At 36.8% G+C, this 27,245-nt stretch overlaps 2 protein-coding genes across 2 annotated transcripts; one reads left to right on the top strand and one right to left on the bottom strand.

Annotated features, from left to right (window-relative positions):
- The first annotated feature begins 6,186 nt into the window (after positions 1-6,186).
- LOC104245321 (plasma membrane ATPase 3) lies at positions 6,187-12,944 on the top strand. Its single transcript, XM_009800918.2, has 21 exons — positions 6,187-6,413; positions 6,512-6,631; positions 6,922-7,020; positions 7,113-7,250; positions 7,389-7,523; positions 7,612-7,791; positions 7,893-8,099; positions 8,194-8,313; positions 8,410-8,529; positions 8,609-8,731; positions 8,820-8,924; positions 9,117-9,261; positions 9,840-10,004; positions 10,121-10,359; positions 10,518-10,550; positions 10,657-10,738; positions 10,988-11,148; positions 11,566-11,751; positions 11,836-12,018; positions 12,126-12,304; positions 12,550-12,944. The coding sequence occupies exons 1-21, from the start codon at positions 6,360-6,362 to the stop codon at positions 12,644-12,646; spliced, it is 2,871 nt and encodes a 956-aa protein (XP_009799220.1). The 5' UTR covers positions 6,187-6,359; the 3' UTR covers positions 12,647-12,944.
- A 613-nt stretch (positions 12,945-13,557) lies between these two features.
- Positions 13,558-17,282, bottom strand: LOC104245320 (protein NRT1/ PTR FAMILY 2.11-like). Its single transcript, XM_009800917.2, has 4 exons — positions 16,876-17,282; positions 16,568-16,785; positions 15,904-16,463; positions 13,558-14,594 (listed from the first exon to the last, which is right to left on the bottom strand). Exons 1-4 carry the CDS (start codon positions 16,997-16,999, stop codon positions 13,691-13,693), a joined length of 1,806 nt encoding a protein of 601 aa, XP_009799219.1. The 5' UTR covers positions 17,000-17,282; the 3' UTR covers positions 13,558-13,690.
- Between the last annotated feature and the right edge of the window lie 9,963 nt (positions 17,283-27,245).

Genomic DNA, 27,245 nt, shown 5'->3' with positions numbered 1-27,245 from the left:
TTTATAGGGAAAAAATCCCAACCAAATATGTCACCCACCGATGTGGGACTTTTGACATTTTCAACAAATCTCCACCTTGGCAAAATTCCACATCTTCAATTTTCTCTCAATAACAAATTTTGGTTGTGTCTTCATCTTCAATCTTCAGTGTTCAACAATGTTGATCAAATCCAAACAATGTTGAAACTTGACCGCAGTCACCACCTTTGTCAGCATATCAGCAGGATTCTCCGTAGTATGAATTTTCTTCACCGTGACTCCACCTTCTTCTATGATTTCTCGTACGAAATGATACCGAACATCAATGTGCTTCGTCCTTGCATGATAAACTTGGTTCTTCGCTAATTGAATAGCACTTTGACTATCACAAAAAATTGTGATACCTTTTTGTTCAACACCAAGCTCCTTTAGCAATCCTTGAAGCCAAATTGCCTCCTTCACAGCCTCTGTAATAGCCATGTACTCTGCCTCTGTTGTAGACAAAGCAACTGTTGACTGCAAAGTAGACTTCCAACTAACTGGTGCCTTTGCAAAAGTAAACACATAACCAGTAGTTGATCTTCGTTTGTCCAGATCACCCACAAAATCTGAGTCACAATATCCAACTACAGATTGATTGCCTTCCTGCTCAAAAACTAACCCAACATCTATAATATTATGAATATACCGTAGAATCCACTTCATAGCTTCCCAATGCTCATTTCCTGGATTATGCATATATCTGTTAATAACTCCAACAACTTGTGAAATGTCAGGTCTCGTACACACCATTGCATACATCAAGATACCAACATCATTTGCGTAGGTACCTTTGATATATACTCCTGTTCAGCTTCATCTTTTGGCGACATAGTAGTACTTAGCTTAAAATGGGGAGTAAGTGGAGTACTAACTGGCTTAGTCTTTTCATCTATGCCAAAACATTATAGTACCCATTCCAAATATTCCTTTTGAGATAAACAGAGTTTCTTTGAATGTCTATCTCTTATTATCTCCATGCCAAGAATTTTCTTTGCCTCACCCAGATCCTTCATCTCGAACTCCTTCTTCAGTTGAATCTTCAACTTATCAATTTCTTCCGAATTCTTGGAAGCTATCAACATATCATCAACATATAGGAGAAGATATATAAAGGATCCATCTTTAACCTTGCGCAAATACACACAATGATCGTATTTGCTTCTCTTGTATCCTAGCCGCAACATAACTTATCAAATCATTTGTACCATTATCTAGAAGATTGTTTCAGTCCGTATAACAAATTTTTAAGTTTGCACACCATATTTTCCTTTCCAGCAACTTTGAATCCTTCTGGCTGAGTCATGTAAATTTCCTCCTCCAAGTTTCCATGTAAAAATGCAGTTTTTACATCCATCTGAACTAGTTCCAAATCCAACTGTGCTACCAAAGCCAACATAAATCTAATGGAGGAATATTTTACAACTGGAGAAAATACTTCATTGTGATCAATTCCCTCTTTTTGAGCATATCCTTTGGCCACCAATCTTGCTTTGTAGCGAACATCTTCTTGGTTAGGAAATCCTTCTTTCTTTGCAAATACCAATTTGCACCCAATTGCTTTCTTTCCCTTCGGGAGATTGGCCAATATCCATATATGATTCTGATGAAGGGACTGTATTTCATCATTCATGGCAATCCTCCACTTATCTTCTTCTAAACTTTGGACTGCTTCTTTATAAGTTGTAGGAACATCATCAGCTACAATTGAGGCGGCACAAGCAACAGTCTCTATAAGACGAACAAGTTTTGTTATTGTCCTTTTTGGCCTACTAGTTGCAATTGATTCAAGTTGTTGTTGAGGTTCATGAGTTGGAATCTCCCTCTCTACTGGCTCTTCTTCCAGAGGATAATCTTCATTTGTTTCCTCCTCTGCCTCTTGTGTAGGAAAATAAATTTTTCCTCAAACTCCACCTGCTTAGAAACACCCTCATTTTGTTTGGTATCTTCTGTTACCTTATTTACCATAGCAGATTCATCAAAGGTAACATCCCTGCTGAATATTACTTTCTTTTTCATAGGACACCATAAGAGATATCCTTTGACTCCAGAACTAATTCCCATAAAAATAGCCTTTTTTGCCCTTGGATCCAATTTTGTCACTGTCACATGATAATATGCAGTTGAGACAAACACGTGCAAAGAGTCATAATCTACAGCATGCTTTCCATACCATTTTTCAAATGGTGTCTTGCCATCAATAGTAGCAGATGGTAAGCGATTAATGAGGTGGCATGCATATGTAATTGCCTCAGCCCAAAATTCTTTGTCCAAGCCAGCATTGGACACCATACACCGTGCCTTCTCTAACAAAAGTCCGGTTCATACATTCTGCCACTCCATTCTGTTGTGGCGTATGTCTGACAGTGAAGTGTCGAACGATGCCATCATTTTCACAGACCTTGTTAAAATGATCACTTTTGTATTCACCTCCATTGTCCGTGCGAATACATTTAATCCTCCTGCCTGTTTGATTCTCCACCATCGTCTTCCACTTGAGAAAAATTTCCAACACTTCATCTTTGCTCTTCATTGTATACGCCCACACTCTTCGGAAAAAACCATCAATAAATGTTACAAAATAGTGCTTCCCACCCAATGAAGGTGTTTTGGAAGGACCCCAAACACTAAAGTGTACATAATCCAAAATGCCTTTAGTATTATGGATCGATGTACCATATTTAACCCTTGTCTGTTTCCCTTTGACACAATGCTCGCAAAACTCCAAGTTGCAAGCCTTTACTCCTTTTAACAATCCTTAATCTGATAGAGGTTTCAAGGATTTTCCTCCAGCATGTCCCAAGCGCAAGTGTCATAGCCTAGTTGCTTCTGCCTTTTTTTCTTCACTGGATGTTACTGTCACTGTCCCAATAACTGTACTACCGCGATAACAGTACATGTTATTATTTTTTCGATTGGCCTTCATTACCACTAGTGCACCAGAGCATACTCTCATCACTCCATTTTCTGCAATGATTTTGAACCCTTTTGATTCTAGGGCTCTCACAGAGATGAAATTCTTCTTCAAATCCGGTACATATCGAACATTTGTTAATGTTCTGATCATTCCATCATGGTTCCTTAATCGTATTGAACCAATGCCATATGAGGTAAGAGGGTTGTTATCCGCTGTGTGGATGACTCCATATTCTCCTTCTTGAAAATCCACGAACCAGTTCCTGTTGGGACACATATGTTAGCTACAAGCCGAGTCCATCAACCATATGTCTGATGATGTTGATGACTTTGTTGTAACTAATGAGAAGTCTGAATCATCACAATCAGCTACATTTGAATCCATAAGGGTCTTTCCATTGTTATGTTTGGCCTTATTCTTCAACTTCGGACAGTCTTTCTTCCAATTCACCTTTTCTCGACAAAAGGCACATTCATCTTTGCTGGGTCTGGATCTTGAATTGGATCTTCCCTTCCTTGTCCTCGTTTGATTTTGAGGACGACCCATCATAACCAGTGCTTCTCCTTCTCCGCCCTTCTGTTTTTTCTCCCTTTCTTTGTTCATAGCTATACAAAGCCGAACAAACTTCTCTGAGAGAAATTTTGTCATTTCCATGGAGTGGAGTAGTTTCAAGGTGCTCGTACTCATCAGGAAGTGACCCCAACAACATCAAGGCTCAGTCACCATCATCAAAAGTTGCATCCATATTTTGCAAATCTGTGATCAACTTATTGAAACTGGTGATATGTTCATTCATCGTGGTACCAGGAACATAGGTGAAGTGAAACAGTCTCTTCTTCATGTACAATTTATTTTGACTGTTTTTCTTCAAAAATTTATCCTCCAGTGCTTTCCATAATTTACTTGCAGAAGTTTCCTTTGTGTATGGATATTTCTGCTCTCTAGCAAGGTAGGATCGAATGGTACCGCAAGCAACACGGTTGATAATTCTCCAATCTTCTTCTCCAATAACATCTGGTTTCTTTTCTTCAATGGCCAGATCTAGCCCTTGTTGAAAAAGGACATCTAGAACCTCGCCTTGCCACATCCCAAAATGTCCGGACCCGTCAAAAATTTCTACCGCAAATTTCGCATTTGACACAATTCTTGTCATAAGCGAAGATGCCAATGATGACGTATTGTTGACACTTGATGTAGATTCTTCTTGTTTATTGTCTCCCATCTTTGACACAAATATTATTTAATAGCTGACGACACAAATCAAGATTATTTCCTTTCTGGTGTGGAAGATCAGACTAAGCTGCAACCACAGAGCATACTCAGACAGAACCTTGACTCAGTTACCAAGATAAATCTTTTCTGATGTGGAAGATCAGACTATGCTGCAACCACAGAGCATACTTAGACAGTACCTTGGCTCTGATACCAATTGTTGCGGAAGCCAAATGTATATAGTGTGAATAAGTCACAACTACTATACCAAAAATTATGACAGCCACCAAATAATAAATAAGACAATAAAACAACAATAAAGGGAACACCAGAATTTACGAGGTTCGGCTAATTTTGCCTACTCCTCGGACACAACCAATATTTTATTTCACTCCAAAAATACAAGTGAAATAATACTAAAGAGAGAAGATACAAATGCCTTAAACAGATGAGAAGGCAAATGAGAGGTGTGTTTCAATCCTAAACATTAGGCCTTCTTTTATAGGGGAAAAATCCCCCCCAAACTTAACTCCCAACCAATGTGGGACTTTGGCATTTTGCCAAACTTCAACAAATCTCCACCTTGGCAAAATTCCACATTTTCAATTCTCTCTCAATAACAAATTTTGGTTGTGTCTTCATCTTCAATCTTCAGTGTTCAACAATGTTGATCAAATCCAAACAATGTTGAAACTTGACCGCAGTCACCACCTTTGTCAGCATATCAGCAGGATTCTCTGTAGTATGAATTTTCTTCACCGTGACTCCACCTTCTTCTATGATTTCTCGTACGAAATGATACCGAACATCAATGTGCTTCGTCCTTGCATGATAAACTTGGTTCTTCGCTAATTGAATAGCACTTTGACTATCACAAAAAATTGTGATACCTTTTTGTTCAACACCAAGCTCCTTTAGCAATCCTTGAAGCCAAATTGCCTCCTAGCGAGGTCTTATATGTTAAATCGAACAAGCTCTTTATCTTTTAATCAAACATTACTCCGTAACATTTTTGCACAATGAAGCTATTAATAAAAATAAACTGGAAGAAAGAACTGGTACACCGGATACAAACCCCTAAACATTTGATTAACATTTATTAATTTTAGAACTCGTAAATCTTTTGTTAATCTTTGTTTCACAACAGAGATACATCTGAGTATTATTTATGTTATTTTTTAAAATGTTCATATTTTTTATATAGTGTACACGCGCAGAGCACGTACGTTAAATCTAGTATAATGAAGTTTTTCATTAGCTAAACTTTGATCGGATATTTTTTGGTCAAATGAAATTCTAATCATTAATTCAGTATCTTTACTTATAATAATTCATATATTACAGTTAAAATGAATATGCAGAACCTTGACCAAGTCAAGATTATGTAACATAAAACGAGATATGGGAAGATCATAAAGTTTGGTAATAAAAGTAGTGTTGAAGTGTAGCCCCATAGATTTAAGAAACAAAAAAAAGAAAAAAAGAAACAGAAGTTGTTTGGCAATATACGTATTAGTGGAGGTGGCTTTCATTAATTTAAGCGAGAACAGACGATCCAAAAGGCTAACAGTTCACTGCTCTTCCATTTCCCTTAGAGGTCGTTTGGCAGAGCGTGTTAGATAAAATAATGTATGCATTAACTTTATGTATTAGTAATGCTTTGTTTGGTACACTTTTTCATTCTAAGTATAACTAATACAAGCATTAGTTATATACTCTATTGGTATTATCTTATGTATAGCTAATGCATAGAAAATCATATCATTAGCTATACAAAGGCTATTAATGCATGAATTATCATGATTAAAGACAAAATTATCCTTAAAATTCATTGAGTTAAAAAATATGGAGGGCATTTTTGTAAACAATTAAATTTCTTAAAAATTATGCAATGCATTTTAATTTTAATATACCATACTAAACAATGCATAAAAAATAATCTCTCTATAACTAATGTTTGTATTAGTAAGCCTGCATTGCTAATTCACCTTATTTATTCTCGTACTGACCCTACCAAATGATCCCTTATACACTTGGTGTTAGTGTGGGGTGTGTGTGACCCTTTGTCTGCTTACAAAATTCTACTTCCTTGCTCAATAAACTCCACTCTTTTCTTTCCCTACTTCACCAAAATTGTGTTGCTTTAGAGAATTCTGTTGATGGTGCTTTTGATCTGAGACAGACAAAGGCGAAAGAACAAGTTTAAAGAAAGATGGGAGAGAAGCCTGAAGTGTTGGATGCTGTCTTGAAAGAGACTGTTGATTTGGTAATGGATGTTTGAATGAATTTTTTGTAGTGGGATCTTTATATTTTTTTCCTTCTTGACAGTTTTTTAATGTTTTGTTTGGGATGTTATGTTTGCAGGAAAACATACCTGTTGAGGAAGTTTTTGAGAATTTGAGATGTACTAAGGAGGGACTTACTGCTGCTGCTGCACAAGAGAGGTTGTCCATTTTTGGGTACAACAAGCTCGAGGAGAAGAAGGTGTCTTAATGTTATCTTTGCTAACTTTTCATCATTCTTCTTCTTCTGGGCTATTTTCAACTGCAATTCTGCTCCAGCCTTTCCTTTTTTCTTTAATTATTTCTCCAACTGTCAATTTGCTCATTTATAGCTTTAGTTCCTTAAGTAGAAGAAGGGTTTTAATTTACGGTTTTTGTTACCTTATAGCTGGACTGTAATAAAGGCTTAACCTGTTCATGATTTATGAAGTGCTCCTACCTAGTGCTGGGTAAAAGGTAGAGAGTAATTGTTTATTTGGTGTACTATTACAGGAGAGCAAATTCTTGAAATTTTTGGGGTTTATGTGGAACCCTCTCTCATGGGTTATGGAAGCTGCTGCTATCATGGCTATTGCTCTTGCTAATGGAGGAGTAAGAACTCAGCTTTCTGAATTACTACCATTCTGTTCTTTTTTTGTTGGTTCTAGTGGACTCAGTGCAAGATATGTGGACTCTTCTTCTAGGGAAAGCCTCCAGACTGGCAGGATTTTGTGGGTATCATTACATTGCTTATAATCAACTCCACAATTAGTTTTATTGAGGAGAACAATGCTGGCAATGCAGCAGCTGCCCTAATGGCTCGACTTGCTCCGAAAGCCAAGGTACTTGACATGATTTCTATCTCCTGTCACCATTTGACTGCAAATGAACCTTGTTGTCTTTCAAACATAAATAGATGAATATGTCTAGTTACAGTTTTGTCCTCAATTGTCTGAATGACTGCACTTGTCTTTGTGGAGGTACTTCGAGATGGAAAATGGATGGAGGAAGATGCTGCTGTTCTCGTGCCTGGGGACATAATCAGTATTAAACTGGGAGATATCATTCCAGCTGATGCTCGCCTTCTTGAGGGTGATCCGCTCAAAATTGATCAGGTGATTAAATTTGATGATTTCATAGAGTATCTGCATTCATTCTACTGTTTTCCTGGCAGTTTCACTGTACTTGTCTCTCAACTTGCAGTCTGCTTTGACTGGTGAATCTCTTCCTGTAACAAAAGGTCCTGGAGATGGTGTCTACTCTGGTTCCACGTGTAAGCAAGGAGAGATAGAAGCTGTTGTCATTGCTACAGGGGTTCATACCTTTTTTGGGAAGGCAGCTCACCTCGTCGATAGTACAAACCAAGTGGGACACTTTCAGAAGGCAAGTAGAGTCTTTACTCTGATATTCGATGCAAACGATCTTTGATTATCTGATTTTAATGAAATCTTACATTGCAAAACGATATTTATGGTGTTCATCAGGTTTTGACTGCTATAGGAAACTTCTGCATCTGTTCAATTGCTGTGGGGATGATAATTGAGATTATTGTGATGTACCCTATCCAACACCGCAAATATCGTCCCGGGATAGACAATCTTCTTGTTCTTCTGATTGGTGGGATTCCAATTGCCATGCCAACTGTTCTCTCAGTCACGATGGCAATCGGTTCTCATCGTCTTGCTCAACAGGTTTGTTAATATTCAGCGGCTCTTGAAGTTTTGAGCTATGGTAGTTTGGCCTTTCTGCTATGTGAATGCTAGTTTGATCAATTTGTCTATACAGGGCGCAATTACGAAAAGGATGACGGCTATAGAGGAAATGGCTGGCATGGATGTTTTGTGCAGTGACAAGACGGGAACCCTAACACTGAACAAGCTGACTGTTGATAAATACCTTATCGAGGTGAGAATGTTAGAGTTCAGTCCAATGCGTGATTGCTCGTATACTTGTTCCAATAGCAGAGTGATTTTCTTTTGTTTGTTCTTGTTAATTTTTCAGGTATTTGCCAGAGGTGTTGATGCAGACACTGTAGTTCTAATGGCAGCTCGAGCCTCTCGAACAGAGAACCAGGATGCCATTGATGCTGCTATTGTTGGGATGCTGGCTGATCCAAAGGAGGTAATTTTTAGCGCTGTGTGACCTTATGATTAATGTGTACCTAGCCGGGAGATTGCTCTAAGAGTTGCCATAAATATAGGCACGTGCTGGCATTCGTGAAATACACTTCCTTCCTTTCAATCCAACTGATAAACGAACAGCACTTACTTATCTTGATGGTGAAGGAAAAATGCATAGGGTCAGCAAAGGTGCACCGGAACAGGTACTTTGGTTATCACACTTGCAGTCCTCCTTTGCAAGTTTTTACCTTTGTTTGCATTTTCTAATCCACAGCTGCAATATGTATTCAGATTCTACATCTTGCACACAACAAGTCAGATATAGAACGTAGAGTTCATGCAGTGATTGATAAGTTTGCTGAGCGGGGTTTGCGCTCGCTTGCTGTGGCATATCAGGTTTTTTCATTTTCTTCTATCCAGAACTTATCATGTTATATATAAGTCGAATAGACCAAATCCACAGCTTTGGTTTATAACCTATTAGCTCCAGCAAAGGAGAGTAGCGATCAATTCTCTTTATGCCCAAGTCCTATTCTTGTTGCAAACAAAAAGTTTTATCTGTTTGATTATCTTCCGAGATCTGTGCAGGAAGTTCCAGAGGGAAGAAAGGAGAGCGCTGGGGGACCATGGCAGTTCATTGCTCTCCTACCTTTGTTTGATCCACCTAGGCACGACAGTGCTGAGACTATAAGGAGGGCTTTAAACCTTGGAGTGAATGTCAAAATGATCACAGGTATTATATGGTTTCTCAGTTTGGACTATCCCATTCAATGTGTTGAGATGTTTTGTGCAAATTGAATGCATACTGTGTTGATAACTGGTATTGACTGCTATGGATTCTTACTGCCGCTCCCTGGGGCGAGAGAGAGAGAGAGTTAGAGGAAATGGTGTATTGGATGAGATGAGATGAGATTTCCTAATTGTCACTAAATTAAAATGGTAATGAACTCTGCTCTGAACCCTTGGTTGGACAGCATGATTGACAGAGTTGGATCTATAGATACTACTCTTGATTCTGCCCTGGGAAAGGTAAATGCTGAATTTGCTGTCCTTTTTCTTTTCTTTTTTACTATATTTTGTTTTGGCTGAGGAGTGAGGACAATGAGTAAAAGTTGGATTGATGGAGTAATTTCCATCTGAGGCATTATTTTGTCATGTAGCTGCTTGATGCTGTAATTGCATGTATCTTGCCGTTTCATTTTAATATGTTAATAAGAACTCTTTAACCTCTCATTGTTGAACTTTGAACACTAATAATTTTGATCATCAACCTGTATTTTTCTATATTGCTTAGTGTTTGTACTTTTCCAGGGGATCAACTGGCAATTGGAAAAGAAACTGGGCGCCGTCTGGGTATGGGTACAAATATGTATCCTTCATCTGCTCTGTTGGGACAGACTAAGGATGAATCTATCTCTGCTTTGCCAGTTGATGAACTTATAGAGAAGGCTGATGGTTTTGCTGGTGTTTTCCCTGGTACATTGTTTTTTGATTAACTCTTTTGCATATGTAGTTATGCTCTTCAGCATAGAACTTTGGTTATAAAGGACGATTGGTCTTTGCTGATACCCTTGTCTTGGTCATTACTATAGAGCACAAATATGAGATTGTAAAGCGCTTGCAAGCTAGGAAGCATATCTGTGGTATGACCGGTGATGGAGTCAATGATGCTCCTGCTCTAAAGAAAGCTGATATTGGGATTGCTGTTGATGATGCCACTGATGCGGCTCGTAGTGCTTCTGATATTGTCCTTACTGAACCTGGTCTTAGTGTCATCATTAGTGCTGTTTTGACCAGTCGAGCAATCTTTCAAAGGATGAAAAACTACACGGTATTCTTTTTCCTTTTTGGGGTTGGTTCAGAAGTGTAATATAAAATTGTTATTTTACAGACAATGACTTGGATTCTTAAATGAGCTTAATGCTCTTATTCTGTCTCTGAGCTATGATATGAATAACTCATCTGATTATGTATGTTATGCATTGACAGATATATGCCGTTTCTATCACAATCCGTATTGTGGTAAGTTATTTGCAACTGCTTCATTCTTTTATCCTGTCTATCTTATGTTTCAGGGTCAAATGCATCTTGTACTCTTTTCACCCTTTTCTTTAATTCAATGTCACAGCTTGGTTTTATGCTTCTGGCTCTGATATGGCAGTTTGATTTTCCGCCTTTCATGGTGCTTATCATTGCAATTCTTAATGATGGTTAGTCTTTTCACCGACAGAAATATATCTGATACTTAAGCCTTAATCTTTTATCTCTACCTCTAATATAGGACGATATTAAACGTATGGGGTAAGTTTAGAACTGAAATGTTATTAGCCTAATTTTGCTGTAGTTGTTTCTTCCAATGTGTGCAGCACCTCTCTGGTTTAGTATCTCATCCGAGTATTAGTTTCTGCTCAAGTCTTTACTCAGTGTGTTATCTAACTACCAAACATTAACAATATCAGGTACCATTATGACGATATCGAAGGATAGGGTCAAACCATCTCCGCTGCCTGATAGCTGGAAACTGGCTGAGATTTTTACTACTGGAGTTGTTCTTGGTGGCTACTTGGCAATGATGACAGTCATTTTCTTTTGGGCAGCATACAAAACAAATTTCTTCCCGGTGAGCGTACCTATATCCAATACATTAAAAAGTTATGAGCGATGGTGTGATGCAGGCCTTCCCAATTGTTGAGTGCTCCACATTTAGTTGCCCTTTTAATTGTTTTAGAATGGACATATAAGAGATGCAGATGACCTTTCTAGTACATGCAAATAGATATTATTTCTTCTATCTAATTTAACCAAGTGTATGAAGGAGATATTATAAGCAATCCACATACGTACAAACACACATTTAGTGGCCATTTTTATCTTATGAACAATAATATAAATTTTTGATCTCACCCATGCTGCATACATTTTCCTTATGCTAAACAATCTCTTGTATTTGCTGTTCGGAATATTTAGATGTTGAAGTAGGGTGTTAATGTTGGGCCACTCTTTATTTTATATCTAACTTAATTTGGTGAATTTCCAGCGAGTATTTGGGGTATCAACACTTGAGAAAACAGCAACTGATGATTTTAGGAAGCTCGCTTCTGCAATTTACCTTCAAGTAAGCACTATCAGTCAGGCCCTGATATTTGTCACAAGATCTCGAAGTTGGTCGTTTATGGAGCGTCCTGGGTTGTTGCTAGTGGTTGCTTTTCTGATTGCTCAACTGGTGAGCTATCTGCTGCTTTTTTATTCTAGCAAATTTTCCTTAACTTCATGGATCATCTAACATTTGGGAACTAAATATGCACAGGTTGCCACCTTGATTGCTGTTTATGCAAATTGGAGTTTTGCTGCAATTGAAGGAATTGGCTGGGGTTGGGCTGGAGTGATCTGGCTCTACAATATTGTGTTCTATATCCCGCTAGATTTGATCAAGTTCTTCATCCGTTATGCTCTCAGTGGGAAGGCCTGGGATCTTGTTATTGAGCAAAGGGTATGAATTGGGAAAAATAAAAAGATACTTATGAGTCACTCCTGCTCCTATTCTCTATTTATTATATCAAGGTATTTGATGTCTCCGTTATTTTTATTTCTCTTCAGATTGCTTTCACCAGAAAGAAGGATTTCGGGAAAGAACAGCGTGAGCTTCAATGGGCACATGCACAGAGAACCCTGCATGGCCTCCAAGTTCCAGACCCCAAAATATTTAGTGAAACTACCAATTTCAATGAGCTTAACCAGTTGGCTGAGGAAGCGAAGAGGAGAGCTGAAATTGCTAGGTAAGCGTCATTTGAAATAGGGGCTCTTTTTTGGCATCAGGAGCATAGTCCATGAGTTTAGTTATCATTAGCTGAATTTTTGTCGGGGACTTGCATTTGTTGGCTGGCTTTGCACTCTATTCCCTTTTATGCATATGGCCATCGTCGTTAATTGCATACATATGCAGTTTTTCTCAATTCATTTTTAAGCTATACTGAACAAATTGGGGGTTTTCTAAAATCTTAACTGCCTTTTTCAATTGCAGGCTACGTGAGTTGCACACACTGAAAGGTCATGTCGAATCAGTGGTGAAGTTGAAGGGTCTTGACATTGAGACGATTCAGCAGTCGTACACTGTTTAAGTGGAAAGTCTGTTTGGGAGGTGTAGTTAGGTGTGATGGCAGCTAAAATATCAATGTCATAGTTAGTTACAGTTGAAATAGCATGTTCATATTAGCGACATCTTCAGCACTTACCAGTGCCTTATAGGTTACTTTTACTTTTGAAGTTCTTATTTTGCCCTTTCCTGCCTTCGTGTCCTAGCTCCTGTAAATGTAGCAGTAGTAACCCAGTCCAGAGTGTGAACATCACGTTATGCCTGCATTCGATGTCTATATTCGTGAAAGCTTTTCTCTCATTATATATCGTATTTGGCGTCCACTATATGTTGTACTGGGTTGCCTTCATTTCTTGGCTTCATATACACTCAAGAGTATTGTGTCTACTGCTATTGTTGGCTTCATTCTTCAGCTCAACACTAGGCTCTTTACTATTTTTCCTTTAGTTTGATATTCAGTCACGTAAAGATGTAGCATAACCATTGATGGCTCATAATTATCAATATGAAGAAATAGCCTTTCCAGTTCCAGTAGTTGTCGCACTTTCCTCGTTACTCTAGCCTACACTACAATTTCCATCTATTCTTTTCTTTGACATTCATACAGAAAGCATGTTAGTTTTACTTATTTTCTTTCTAGTTAATATTTGATGTCACACGTACTTTCATGATTGGTGCGTGTGTGTGTATATTCTTTTGTTCCCCGAGTGAAAGCGTTGGTGATTGTCAAGCGGGAAGTAAATAAATCCATCCACCCCTCTGCTGGTGCTGGATGTGAGTTAATTGACAAATTCTTTTATAAATAATGTATCAATTGGTTAATCCCCTAATTAAGAGGCATAGTACCACTCAAAACCTAGCTGTGGCTAAAAGCTACTACTATGATAATAAACTCATCCCTACACTTTTTCCCATTTAAATTTCAACAATAGAAGAGAGATTAATGGAGGCGTGACTTTATTGCTATTTTGTTCTCGACTTGTAGTTTTCCTAAACTTCTTTCAAAGCAAATGGATGCTAACGAATTGTATAAGAGACTTATCCATTTTGTTTGATCCTTAAATTAGTATCAGACAAAGTGTTTCTCAACATTTTGCCTTTCCATTTCCAGTCCAACGCTGCTAGTTTCATCATTTCCCTTGTACTTGTACCACCTAGCACATATTATGAAATAGACAACATTAAGGATTCCCAGTGCTGTAATCAAGAAATAGAAGTAATCCAATTTCCCCTTGTTAAGGTCTTCAGGTAACCAGTTACCAGTTTTAGCCTTTTCTGTTGTATGGTGTACTATAGAGATCAAGAAACTATTCAAGTAACTAGAAGCAGCCATTCCCAAGAAGAAGAAAGATCCTGCTATGCTTCTCATATTTTCTGGGAACTGCTTGTAATAGAATTCCACCTGTCCAATGGCACAAAATGCCTCTGCAAGTCCTGCTAAGCATAACTGAGGAACTAAACATAGAGCTGACATAGAAGAAACTAAACCTCTTTCTGAATGAACCCCTACTGCTGGATTTGTGAAAACTAGTTTTCTTCTTCGTTCCTCGATAAAGGCAGATACTAGGGATGATAAAACAATTAGGAATATGCCAATTCCCATTCTTTGAAGAATTGTTATGCCACCTTCTTTACCAGTGAGTCTTCGGAGTAATGGGACGATGATACGGTCATATATGGGTAGCCAGAGAGTAAGGCTTAACATGGAGAATATAGTGTAAGTTGCTGCTGGAATTTGGAAGTTGCTATTGCCAAGATGTCTGTTTGATTGTAGTGCTTGAAAGACAACAAATTGTTGCTGCTGAATTATTCCAACATGGTACACAATTGCTGCAGCCCAAATGGGAATTACTCTCACAACACATTTAGCTTCTTCCACTTGCTGCAGACTGCACAAGTTCCATTGGTTGGCTGCTGATCCATCTGATTTGATTTGGTCTTCTGGTGTTACAATTGCAGCCTTGTCAAGAAACCTTATAGCAAAGGACATTTAATCAGTTAAAGATTGTAATAAACAGGAAAAAACTATGTTGCTCGGACTCTCTGAAAATATCGCCATATGCGCATCGGATCTCGGACACGGGTACAACAACAATTTGAAGAGTCCGTGCAACATAGGGAAAAAATGACATAATCTATCATTAAAAATTATGTTAGGTCAGTTAATAAGACTTTTCAGAATATTTTGACATGGTGGTTTGAGTGCATTGACAGATCAATTTCCTAAATGATTCATATCCAAGTGCTTGTACCCAATATCATGAAATTTCTTTTAGGCTAAGGGTCTATTTCTCTTCTGATCTGATACCCGTGAGCACAGGGCCCTACCATGTGATACATATATTGGTAAAAAGAGAATAGATTAATTAATTCTGTAAATTAGAAAGTTGTGGTTTAAGTTACAATTGGTTTTAGTAAGTCATGTAAAACGTAACACAAAACTACCTTAAAAAAGCAGGTTTAGTTAAATGCTGAAAGTTCATGCGTTGTTGCATTCCATCCTCACCACAGGCGGAGCTAGATTATTAGCTACGGGTTCGGGCGAACCCAATAACTTTTATTTATATCCTGTGTTTTTATTAAAAAATTCATTCGATATGCATAAATATTTAATTACGAACCCAGTAATTAAGACGAGCTATGAATTCAATGGTAAGGTGAGAACCTAAAGTTTTTTTTTCTCCTGAAAATGCCTAATCGTTAAGTATAGTCGTTATGTTTCTTTTTTCAGGCCAATATCACAGTTTTAAAGAGGACTGGAATATCTAGGTCCTAGGATAATCTTAACTGCACTTATGTAAATAATACAATGTCGGTGTGGTTTAGCTAGTTTGGCAGGTTGGGAATCAAATACATAAAGTTTAGTACTACTAATAAAACTAATGGAGACATACAGCAGTCACTATCAAGAGTAGTTATGCCTAATTAATACCTAATGAACATGCAACTATACAAAGTACTAACAAGCGACCTGTCGAATATTCAAGACATGTTTCATGACGAATGACACTGCATAATTATCAATTCCAATCAGCAAGCAAGAGGTTCAATCGAATTAATTAACTTGATGAACTATTTAAAAAAAAAAAGCTGCACTATACTTTTGCTATGCGCGGGGTTTGAGGAAGGGTTAGACCACAAGGGTCTATTGCCCGCAGTCGTACCTAGAAACTGGTATCACGACTCGAACCTGTGACCTCTTGGTAACATAGGAGCAATTTTACCAAGGGAGCTAATAATAAAAATTATTCTTAATTTATCATAGATTTGTTCCGTTGTTACCTGAATTGATGAGTGTAAGAAAGCTTGGAATTGATGGACTTGGGAGGAGTGTAACTGAAAAGAGATTTCAACGGTTGCTCTGGCAATTTTAGCCTTCTTTTCTTGATAGAAACCACCAAAACCTGAACTACAGTTGTCAAAGGGCTGCCCTCTGGTTTCACTTTCACATAAATTTTAGTTCCCCCAAAGAAGAGGAAACATGAAATCAACATGAATATTGCAGGAATAGCTAATCCTATGGACCAGCTAACGTCCGATTGCACATAAACCACTAGTGTCACAGACACCATTTGTGCAAAAGTTAAGGTGAAAAAGTACCAGTTAAAGAAACTATTGATACCCCTTTTACCAGATTCTGTATTAGGATTGAATTGGTCTGCTCCAAAAGCTAAGTTACATGGCCTAATCCCAGCTGCCCCTATGATTAGTAGCCCAAATCCACTTAACAAAAATGCCATTTGCCACCCTGTCGGTCCTATGCAGTTGCTGATATCTTTGGATTCACAGTGAGGAGGGTGCAGATTCTTGAATACTGCTGTTAATGCTATCACAAACAACCCCTTCAAACAAGAAAAACATACCCAAATTAAACTACTAAATCAGCATTTCAAGATTTCTCTTAACTTTATGTTTAGACTTAAGAAGAAGTGGTATTAATTAGTACCAGAAAAGACATAATGGATGCAAAGCCGAGTGTTTTGTAACGACCAAAGTAAGTATCAGATAAGAAAGCACCAAGCAAAGTGGCAAAGTTGGTGGTTCCATTGAAGACATTAATCAGAGTGGTGGCTGTGATATGCTTCAGGTTGAAAACTGTAGTGAGATAAACCAACAGGTTGGAAAGTGTGCCAATAGCTCCAAGTTTCTCAAAAGTTTCATTTCCTGATAACATATGAAGCAATTCATTATCGATTCTTTAAAATGGTCTACAGTTAACTGATAAAAAAAGATAGAAAAAAGCACATTTCTTACCTATGATAAATGGCATAGCTTTCACTCCTCTGTAGTTAATCTGAGGTTCTTTTTCACTATCAGCATCTCTAATACTACTTGCTCTTTTCTCATTATTTTCCATGGCTTCTATATTGTTATTCATTTTCACTTACCGCTCTCTTTCTTGCTATTTTATATACTCCTTGGGAAGCTGAAATGGAGCATAAAGTAGCAATTGCAGATAAATAAACATAAAAAAGGGGTTCTTTTTAACCAACCACAACTCTACTATGTTTCTGTTACTTTCCCAGATCTAGCTCTAAAGATACTTTCTCATACTGGAATCCTCTTTCTTTTTTATAGTAATTCCAGACACAAGGGTGAATCTTTTGGGATTACTGATAATACTATAAATTCTAATCAATCAATCAATCAATTTTTGTAACTTCCACTAATGATACATGTAAAGTTTAAAGTAATTCAAAGACGTGTAGTCAACCACAATAATGTTCTAAAGAAAATGAAAGAAGTGGGGACGATGATATATACACCTTTTAGCAACGGATGTCATCTAATATGTTGCTCCTCAATATTTTTATGTGTAAATTGTTAGGAATTTTTTACCTTATTTAGATTTTTTTTTTTTGCTTAAAGGAAGAGTAGAATATTAACCAAAATAAATTATTTTACTTTTCTTTAAAGAAAAATATAAATCTCTTTCATATTTGACAAAAATATTGTGACCACTATAAAGTGAGTATCTCTACTTCATAAAAAAACGCAAAAAATAACATCCACAATTTAGTCCTTACGAGTAAGGATGTCAATGGATGTTCAAAAACCGACTAAACTGTACCGAACCGATTTTTAGGTTTCTTTTAAAGAAACCGTAGAGTATTATATAAATCTATAACTGCACCGATAATTAGGATAAGTATTATATTTTATAAAAATAAACCGAAAAAATACCGAACCGTACCGAATAAATTTACATGTGAAAAATATATTTATATAGTAAGTTTAAAAATAATAACGCATTAAATTTTTCTTTGGGCCTTAGAATTATGAAAATTGTTACAAGCCAACAAGTAATTAAATTCAAAATACTAATTCCTAAAACATATTATGCTACTTCTACTTAAACTAAGTTATTTTAAGTATCTTAGCAAGACACAAAGTATTCTAGCGATTATGAGTAACAAACTACAATGTATTGAATATGTTTCCTTTCATATAATTTAGATTTATCTTTTTGAATATTTAATCTTCTATAGACTTTATTCTTGAGTTTTAGTTTGGTTAATATCTTTCCATTCGTGTGATTTATATTTTTTTTTTGCCTTTGCTTGGTTTCTTTACGCTATTGTAGAATAGTTGATGGATCTATACTCTAATCATTTTTCATTTTTTTTTAATTCATCATCCTTTACATAGTAAAAATATCTAGAGAGTTTTTCTACATCTTATAAAAAAACACATGTTATTGCATTCTACTTCTACTGATGAATTTTACATGATATTGAAAAAATTACCGAAAATTAACCGAACCGTACCGATACCGAAGAGAAACAGACATGATTGGGCCGGTTTCGAAAAGTCTAATTTTGGTTAAACATAATAGAATAACTGAAAAACTGGTTTGGTACAAATTTTATAAAATAACCGGCCGAACTGAACCATTGACACCCCTACTTACAAGAGTTTTATTTAGGGAGAGAATTTATTCTCGCATAAGTTTTCTCTCTCTTTTAAATTAGTAAATCATAGTAGGTCACTTACCAAACCATAATAATATAATATACTTCTTTAGTATATTTTCTTTCTTCGTCACCAAAATTTGCTTTATTAGTTTCCGCACGATGCCTTGTTATTTTCGATTCCAACATAAGTAATATTAAAAGATAATACGTAGATATAGCTCTGTGTCGCTTGAGAATAATTCAAAGTAAATATTAGTTTTACAAGAAGCAAAGCATTAAAATCGTAACACTTCTAGATCCAAGAACTAACGTAAAAGTTGAATTATGATAATAAATCGACACTACTTGCTCAATATATCTCGTGTACCACAGTGGGGAAACAGAAGAAAAAGTATCATCCGTGTGAACTATTTGTCAATGTACTAGTCAATACATACTGGTAAAGTCTAATTTTGTCACGTAATTTTGTCTTAACTGTAGAATGAATGCATTTAATCCGTGGAAAAGACGTCAAAGATACAAATATCTCCACGACAGTCTTATATACACGGTTGTAAAAGAGAGTGAAAGTCCCACTTATTTCAATAAAGTTTGTAATTGGTTCTACAAAACATCTAGATCAGACTACGACAGACATAATGTTGAGGCTGAAAAATCACTATAAAGTCCTTCTTATTGCAACCACTTATGGTATCCACCAGAGAAGAGAGGTGAGTCCAAAAGCAAACGCCAAATTTTACAAATTCTAACCTACCACATTTCTTGATATTATTTTCGTCTGGACAAGTCTTAGATCCAGTGGCAATACAAAATTTTATATAAGGGGTGATCATAATTTGAAAAAATAGACAAATGAATAAATCACTATGATAATAAGTAATATCATTTTCTATACGTATCCTTAATATTTTTATCTTTCTTATAAATATCTAGTAAAAATTATCAATCAAGCGGTGTCCCATGATACCACATGATATAAGGTGCATACAGGGCCTGCTTGGATCCGTGACAATAGTTTTCTTCCTTTTTCCCTTTTTAGATCCGTGTAAGTTCGTAGTTGCAGTTTGTCTCCTGTGTGTTTAAGGATTTTACTTATATAAACTGATAATATATAATATTTTTTATTCTATTAATGTATTTTAATCGATCATAGTATGTTAACTATATACTATATATTTTGATTACCAAGTTAAAATTAGGTTTCTAGATATACGATAGTTACAACAGTATAAAACAAGCGTCAGTCACGGAAGTTGAGCTCATGTTTAATTACGATATTTTACTTCTTTTTTTGAGAGGTTTGTGGTCATGTTGTGAAACTACTGCCAAAAACTACTCCGTTATTTTCAAAACATCAGTGTCTTTGAGCAGTGGCGGAGCCAAAATTTTCGTTTAAGGGTATCAAAATATAAATAATTAGGTAAATCGAAAAGTCAAGAGGAGTCAACATATAGTAAATATACATAAAATAAAAAAAATTATCTAGCAAAATAGTATACTTTTCCTGCGAAGGGGTGTCGCTTGACACCCCTTGGTTCAATGTGACTCCGCCACTGTCGCTGAGTATGGATATTTTACATAGAGACACAAATATATATATTGCATGTGGGTTATGTTAAACCAAAAAATAGGAATTTCGGTCAAAACTTATTTTTAGAAGTACTCGGGCTACTGATAATCAAGGAATCGATATTCTTGTAGTAAGAAAGAAAATTAGAATAGCAACGTAATCAATAGAAAGCAAAAGTAAATAATTATATTCCAATAATAATCAAAACGCGTCCATACAAATGACATTCCTTCTCCTTATATAGTCATTTCTAAGTTCAACGTCTTTTTCTTTTTATGATCGAGTCATTATGAGCATTACTGACATTAATAAAATGTTATAATTGGTAATCGTAACTGTTCCGTGAAGATTCTGTAACGTTTGTTATCATTCATGCCCATTAATTGAAGATCAATGAATCTGCCCTTTTTATTGTTTTGGTTCATTCCACCGGCGCCTCTTCAAATCGCTAAAGAGACTCGTGTAACCGTTTCTTCTCGTTTCTTAGACGTTTTGCTCGTACCTATTAAGACTCACGTCTTTTTTAATACTCTTCTCCAGCTGTCGCTTTTCCAGTGATCCACATGTCTTGCCATGTCAGCCACATAATTAATTCCACGTGTAATATTTATTTTCCCCAATATAGATAGTCCCCCCACTTACCAATTATTCAACAATTGAATATTTGGGAAGTGGATCTCATTTATGGCGGGAATTTTTGCCGCCGTTTCTCACGTACCATTATACCTTCTTCTGAACTGATGCGTCGTATGTCACTTCTATTTAATGCATGTGACACGTGGCAGTCATTGTCACACCTCCTTTTTTTCGCCCCGCGAGGGGTGAAGGAGTTTTTCCAATTAAAGGACAATCGAAACGGGATTTGTTTGTTTATTTCAGAGTCGCCACTTGGGAGATTTAGGGTGTCCCAAGTCACCAATTTAATCCCGAATCGAGGACAAGAATGACTCTGTTTACAGTCCGCGAACCAGAAATCCGGATAAGGAATTCTGTTAACTCGGGAGAAGGTGTTAGGCATTCCCGAGTTCCGTGGTTCTAGCACGGTCGCTCAACTGTCGTATTCGGCTTGTTTATTTAATTTTATACAATTATGAGCTCATGTGCAAGTTTTAACTTTTAACCGCTTTTGTCATTATTATTATTATTTTTTAATCAAGAATTGCAACATCATGGAATATATCTCCAACCACGTCACATCAATGCACCCGTGGTTGTTGGCACATTTCAACTCTGTTGAGATTTGGATTTGAGTCACATAAATGTGCACCCGAGTTTTAAAAAAATTAAATTATTAAAGGCGCGCCTAAAGCGACTAGCGTATCATTTACTTTGGGTAGGGCCGTGAAAGTTTGCTAAACGGTCCATCCCGCAGTCTAAGCAAATTAAAGTAAATATTTACCGAGGGCCCCGCAATTTTTATATTTTTATTCGGCGAGGCTCATCTCATTTTTTTTAAAAGAACAGTCCTAAAGTGACTACATTTCTATTTAGGTTGGTCTCTAAAATAAAAGAAAATAATCCTAGTTAATTACATGTTTGAAAAAAAAAGCCATCATTTGTTTATTCGGATTAAAGCAAGCGGAATTGGAAAACTGCAATCAGACTTGCGTAAAAAATGAGATTATTTCATGCCTTATTCTATAAGTCGAATATTATTGAAATTGAAAATACGGAATTGACAAATGATACATATATTCAAAAGAGAACTAATTATCCTATAACTTAATTTAAACACACATTGTTAGATGAAGTGGACTGTTGGAACTAATTGTTTTCAATTACTTGAAACTAAGCCAACCTTAATTACTAATGATTACGAAAGTTTGCTCAAGCTGCTTTAATTACATGCATAAGAAAGTTATGGCCTCAGTTTTAAATCTTACAACCAGACTTACATACTATTAGGTGCGTTGTGCTATCGTCAAAAATTTAAGGTATCACTATGCTCACTTAAAATTAGCTGTTAATAAAAATCTATTATTTGCTATCGTCACTGTGAATATAAACAACAAGAATGCTGGAAGTAAACTACTAACCCAAGTTCAGTCCATATCTGTTACTAATCTAAATGGTTCAAAAATGGTAGAGGCAACTTTAATTGACCAATTCTTGACTCAATATAATTCAGACAAACTAAAAATGATAACATAAGATGGATTATCACTACAAATATTCACATGAACATATGCTGAAAATACTACTTAATTCCATTCCAAATCGAGGTTACACCAATGAATTCGTGCGTGTACCTAGTATTGAAAATACAAGAATAGGAAGATGGAGTGAGTAGCAGCAATGGTGATAACAAAGCAACAACAACCCAGAAATAGATTGAAACAAGCAGAAATCCAGCACACAACCAATAGAACAGTTTGGTTTATATCACAGCAAACTCAGGGCCCAATCCCGTTGCAATTTCAGAAGTACCAAACAGTAATACAGATATCCCAGAATCAACAACAAATGACCAGTACAAACCAGCTATAACAAACTCGGAAAGCTACTTGAAACCTTTTAAACTCTCCAAGAAAGAAACACTTTGATTTTTTTTATTAAACCCTTAACTAAACTGATTCTTATTTTCAGAAGTGAAAGAAAACCAACTCTCCAACTTTTCCTTCTAATTCTTACTGCAAAAGGTTCTAATTTTTCTGAATATTAGAGTCCTTTGTTTTAAAATTTTTCTCCCTTTAATTCTCTCTCTTCCTTCCTTCTGTCTTTTTTCTTGGTCCCCTTTCTTCTTCTGATCCTCCCCCTCTTTATACAATCTGCTCGACCCCTCTTCTTTTCAACAAAATCAGAAAAACCCCACTAGAAATCTGCTCTTTCTTACTTTAAATCCCACTAAGGAAGTCTTTTCCCTGATTTTTAGCCTCTCCAATGTTTTTGTCCCCCATTAGTGCATTAATTAATTCATACTAATATTCCATTAACAAAGCACTAACATTAAAATACTATCCTAACTGTTTTATTCCCATAATACCCCTGAAACTCTTAATATTACTGCCCTCATAACACAAACACTACTTCATTACAACTTTTAAATCTGAAATTCTGTTTAATCTAACAGTTATCCAAGATTACTTCTGGCCAACAACTATAACCAATTCAGATTATTCAACTCAAACAACATTTCACACTAGGACTCAAATCAGATTGAGTAGCATCAGAATAGGGATCAAGAAATAGCTATATTGGATTAACTAGAATAACAATTGTCATATATATACAAATCCTAGATACAGAACATTGTAAACACTTTGAATGGAAATATATGCAAAAGATGGTGAATAATTAAGAGAAAAAGGATCAAACACAACACACATGAGACCACTCGGACACTATTATCAACAGGATGCCAAGTGACTCAAATTATATGAACGACCAATTCAATTAATCGATTATATATTACAATTGACACTTAAACAAATCAGTAACAAAGCAACTATCGAATAGTGTTATTGACGAACTTATAGACTAACAGGGAATTAATTAAGCGACGCAATTTAGGACTCGATTTCACAATTTATAACATATACAGTTAAGGCGACTATAAATAATAGACAGAATCGGACCAAATAAAAGGTCCTTTGAAAATGAATAGAGTCAATTTGACTAAAAGCAATCAAAATCAACACAGTAAATAATCAGATACGTAAATAATGAAAACAAACACGAAGGAAAGAAAGAAAATACCTCATAATACCCGGACTATACGGACTTAGTCATCGAAATTCTGATTCGGACAATTTGAGGTCGAACAGACCTTAGTCGAAGTGTTCTCAACTGAAAACACTTCGATTAAGGTCAATTATACCCCAACCTTCTATTCAATTTGGGCAGATTCCATGATTTGGGATTTTTAGGGTTCTTGAAGGTCTAATTTGGGTCTTGATAACTTCTGGTCAGATTCGAACCAAACCAAGTTTGGTTTGGTTACAAGTGAGGTTAGGAGAGTGATTGGTAGGATTTTGGGGTACATTAGGGTAGTTTTAGGTTTTGCTCGAATCTTCGAATGAAGATTCGAGCAGTTCCAGGAAGATTCGACCTAAACTACTACCGGATCCATAACGAGGATGGTCAGGAGAAATCATGGTGTTGATTTGGAAGCCATCGGAGAAAGTTGGGTTTTCAGACCAAACTTTGATCGAATATTCGAGATGTTGGGGCCTGATTCGAGGGAAACTAACATCAGATCTGGAAAGAGGATGTCGTGGGGAAGCTATGGTGTTAAGATGGGGTCATTTGGACCACCGGAACCGCCGTGAGGCGATTTCCGGTGGGCGGTGCACGGTGGCTAACGGTGGAGGTTCATCTGGTCTCTAAAGCTTAGAGACGAAGGTGGAATAAGGGGTATGGCCTAGGGGGTGTGGGGGTGATGGGTTAGGCTTATATACGAGGGGAAAGATTAAATCCTGGCCGTTTGATCAATTGAGATCAATGGCCTGGATTAATTCATTTAAACAAACGATGTCGTTTGGTCTCTTTGAGAGACTGGGTTCACCGGGTAAAGTGGACCGGGTTGTGGAATCGGGTTTGGTCAAAGCTCTGGGAGCCATTGGATCAGAAACAACGAACGGCCCAGATCAAATCCAAAAACCATACGACGTCGTATGGTTTGTCTTTGAAATTAACTGACCGGGCACCATCAAACGACGTAGTATTTGCCCTATACTACGTCGTTTGATGGTCTTTGGGTTGAAAGACCTGGGCCGGGTAAATGCTTTGTTTTGGGCCTGATTTTTTGTCAATTAAAATGTCCCAGTCCAATTTTCTTCCTATTTTTGTTCTTTTCTTCATTTTCACTAACTATTAAAACCAATTAAAAATTAATTAAAATGCTCATTAATTCCTAATAAGTATTATCACATAATATTAAACATTAATTAGAAGTAATCTCACACAATTAGACATTAAACGCCGAAGAAATTATATAAAAATATAAAAATCCTAAATGTATTTTTGTATATATATTTTTTATTTTTATTTTATATAAGCCCATGATTAATTAATTCTAAAACGCCACATTAATTCCTAGCTGCATATGCACCTACATTACTATTTTTTGTATTTTTCCCTATTTAAAATAAAATAAACATGCACAAATAAAATGCCACGAAAAATTCAAAATTGCATACAAAGAAAAATTATTTGTGATTTCTTTTGGAGTAGTTCTTGTGAGGCAAAAATCACGTGCTCACAGCTGCCCCTCTTTGTCCGAAAACACGAAGAGTTTTTCGTGCAAAGATAAAGTGAGTGGATACGAGCAATTTTTCCCGTTTGACTACTCCGTGTGAAGCATTTTTTTAAAAAGATTTGACCGAACCTCGCTTCAAAGGTTTCCTACATATCCCTGGCTAAAAGGGAATCAGGTCCATGTAGTTCGGGAAGTTTTGGTAGCTGGGACTACCATGGGATTGCAGTTACTGTTGTCGCTCGCTGTTGCTACTGCTGACCGATCTCCTTATTACACCATGCCAAAAGAAAATAAGAAGCTAGACTAAACTTAGGAAGTATAAAATCTTATCTATTTTCTTCTTGCTCTGGTTGCCTTGCTTTCTTGTCTGCTTGTGTTTCCTCTGGTGCCTTTCTTTCGAAAACTGCTAGGGAGGACACTGGCCTTTTGACTTTCTGAGCACAAGTTTTATTGTTCCGTTCTGTCTGCTGGGGATACTGCTTCCTACATTAAAGCTTGTTATGCTGGGGATCTTTGTTGTACTCCTCCTGATTATTGACTTCTTTTTGATCTTGAAATGTACCCCTCTGTTCTGCAGGCGGGCTCCTGACTTCAACATCTTCCTCAAAATTTTAATACCTCCATTCTCCAGGCGGGCTCCTGACTTCTTCAATTTCCCAAAATAATCCAGCCTCCATTCTCCAGGCGGGCTCCTGACTTCAATAACTTCTTAAATTCTAACACCTGCATTCTCCAGGTGGGCTCCTGACTTCTTCAACTTTCTCAAAATTTTAACACCTCCATTCTCCAGGCGGGCTCCTGACCTCTTCAACTTCGAAGAATAAATCAGCCTCCATTCTCCAGGCGGGCTCCTGACTTCAACAACTTTCTCAAAATAGTTCAGCCTCCATTCTCCAGGCGGGCTCCTGACTTCAACAACTTTCTCAAAATAAATCAGCCTCCATTCTCCAGGCGGGCTCCTGACTTCTTCAATCTTCGAAAAATAAATCAGCCTCCATTCTCCAGGCGGGCTCCTAACTTCGACAACTTTCTCAAAATAATTCAGCCTCCATTCTCCAGGCGGGCTCCTGACTTCAACAACTTTCTCAAAATAAATCAGCCTCCATTCTCCAGGCGGGCTCCTGACTTCAACAACTTTCTCAAAATAAATCAGCCTCCATTCTCCAGGCGGGCTCCTGACTTCTTCAATCTTCGAAAAATAAATCAGCCTCCATTCTCCAGGCGGGCTCCTGACTTCAACAACTTTCTCAAAATAAATCAGCCTCCATTCTCCAGGCGGGCTCCTGACTTCTTCAATCTTCAAAAAATAAATCAGCCTCCATTCTCCAGGCGGGCTCCTGACTTCGACAACTTTCTCAAAATAATTCAGCCTCCATTCTCCAGGCGGGCTCTTGACTTCTTCAACTGCTTCCTTCAAAATTGGTGTTTTATTCCTCTGAAAATTGCTGGAGATAACACCGATATTTTATTTCATCAATGTGTCATTTTCCTTCTTCAAAGACTATTTCCTTTAAAGTTGGTGCTTTCACTTCCCTGAAATCTGCCGGGAATAACACCGCTGGTGAATTATCTTTCTCCTTTTAATAATGGTGGGGATGATACTGATTATCTTGCTTCTTCCAAGATTGCTTTTATCTTAAAACTTGTATCTCCCTTCTCGTATACTGCTGGGGATTTTTCTTCCTTCAACACTCGTGTTATCTTCTCTCTTTCCCAAATGACTATCTGATTTTAAGAAAATTTTTTAATGAGAGAAAATTTTCTGCCCTAGTTTGATAATCTTCTTTGTCACCCTGTCTTCCTGCGGTCAATAATATTTCTTTTCTCTGTTTCAAATCAAAGAAAAATTTATTAGTTTAAAATGGGGCGAGAGGTCGTGCCACTTCTGCTGAGGATGGTTTTTCCCTTTTCTTTTCCTTGCATTACTATAAAACTTGCTGGG

Source organism: Nicotiana sylvestris, chromosome 3 (assembly GCF_000393655.2).
Source record: "Nicotiana sylvestris chromosome 3, ASM39365v2, whole genome shotgun sequence".
Lineage (NCBI taxonomy): Eukaryota > Viridiplantae > Streptophyta > Magnoliopsida > Solanales > Solanaceae > Nicotiana > Nicotiana sylvestris.
This window is presented reverse-complemented; position numbering and strand designations above follow the sequence as displayed.

Coding starts and splice junctions, on each gene's coding strand:
- LOC104245321 (XM_009800918.2), top strand. CDS start 6,360: ATGGGAGAGAAGCCTGAAGTGTTGGATGCTGTCTTGAAAGAGACTGTT. Junction 7,524..7,611: donor ATCCGCTCAAAATTGATCAG/GTGATTAAATTT, acceptor CTCAACTTGCAG/TCTGCTTTGACTGGTGAATC. Junction 10,739..10,987: donor CATTGCAATTCTTAATGATG/GTTAGTCTTTTC, acceptor TAACAATATCAG/GTACCATTATGACGATATCG.
- LOC104245320 (XM_009800917.2), bottom strand. CDS start 16,999: ATGAATAACAATATAGAAGCCATGGAAAATAATGAGAAAAGAGCAAGT. Junction 16,786..16,875: donor AGCTATGCCATTTATCATAG/GTAAGAAATGTG, acceptor ATATGTTATCAG/GAAATGAAACTTTTGAGAAA. Junction 16,464..16,567: donor CATCCATTATGTCTTTTCTG/GTACTAATTAAT, acceptor TCTTGTTTGAAG/GGGTTGTTTGTGATAGCATT.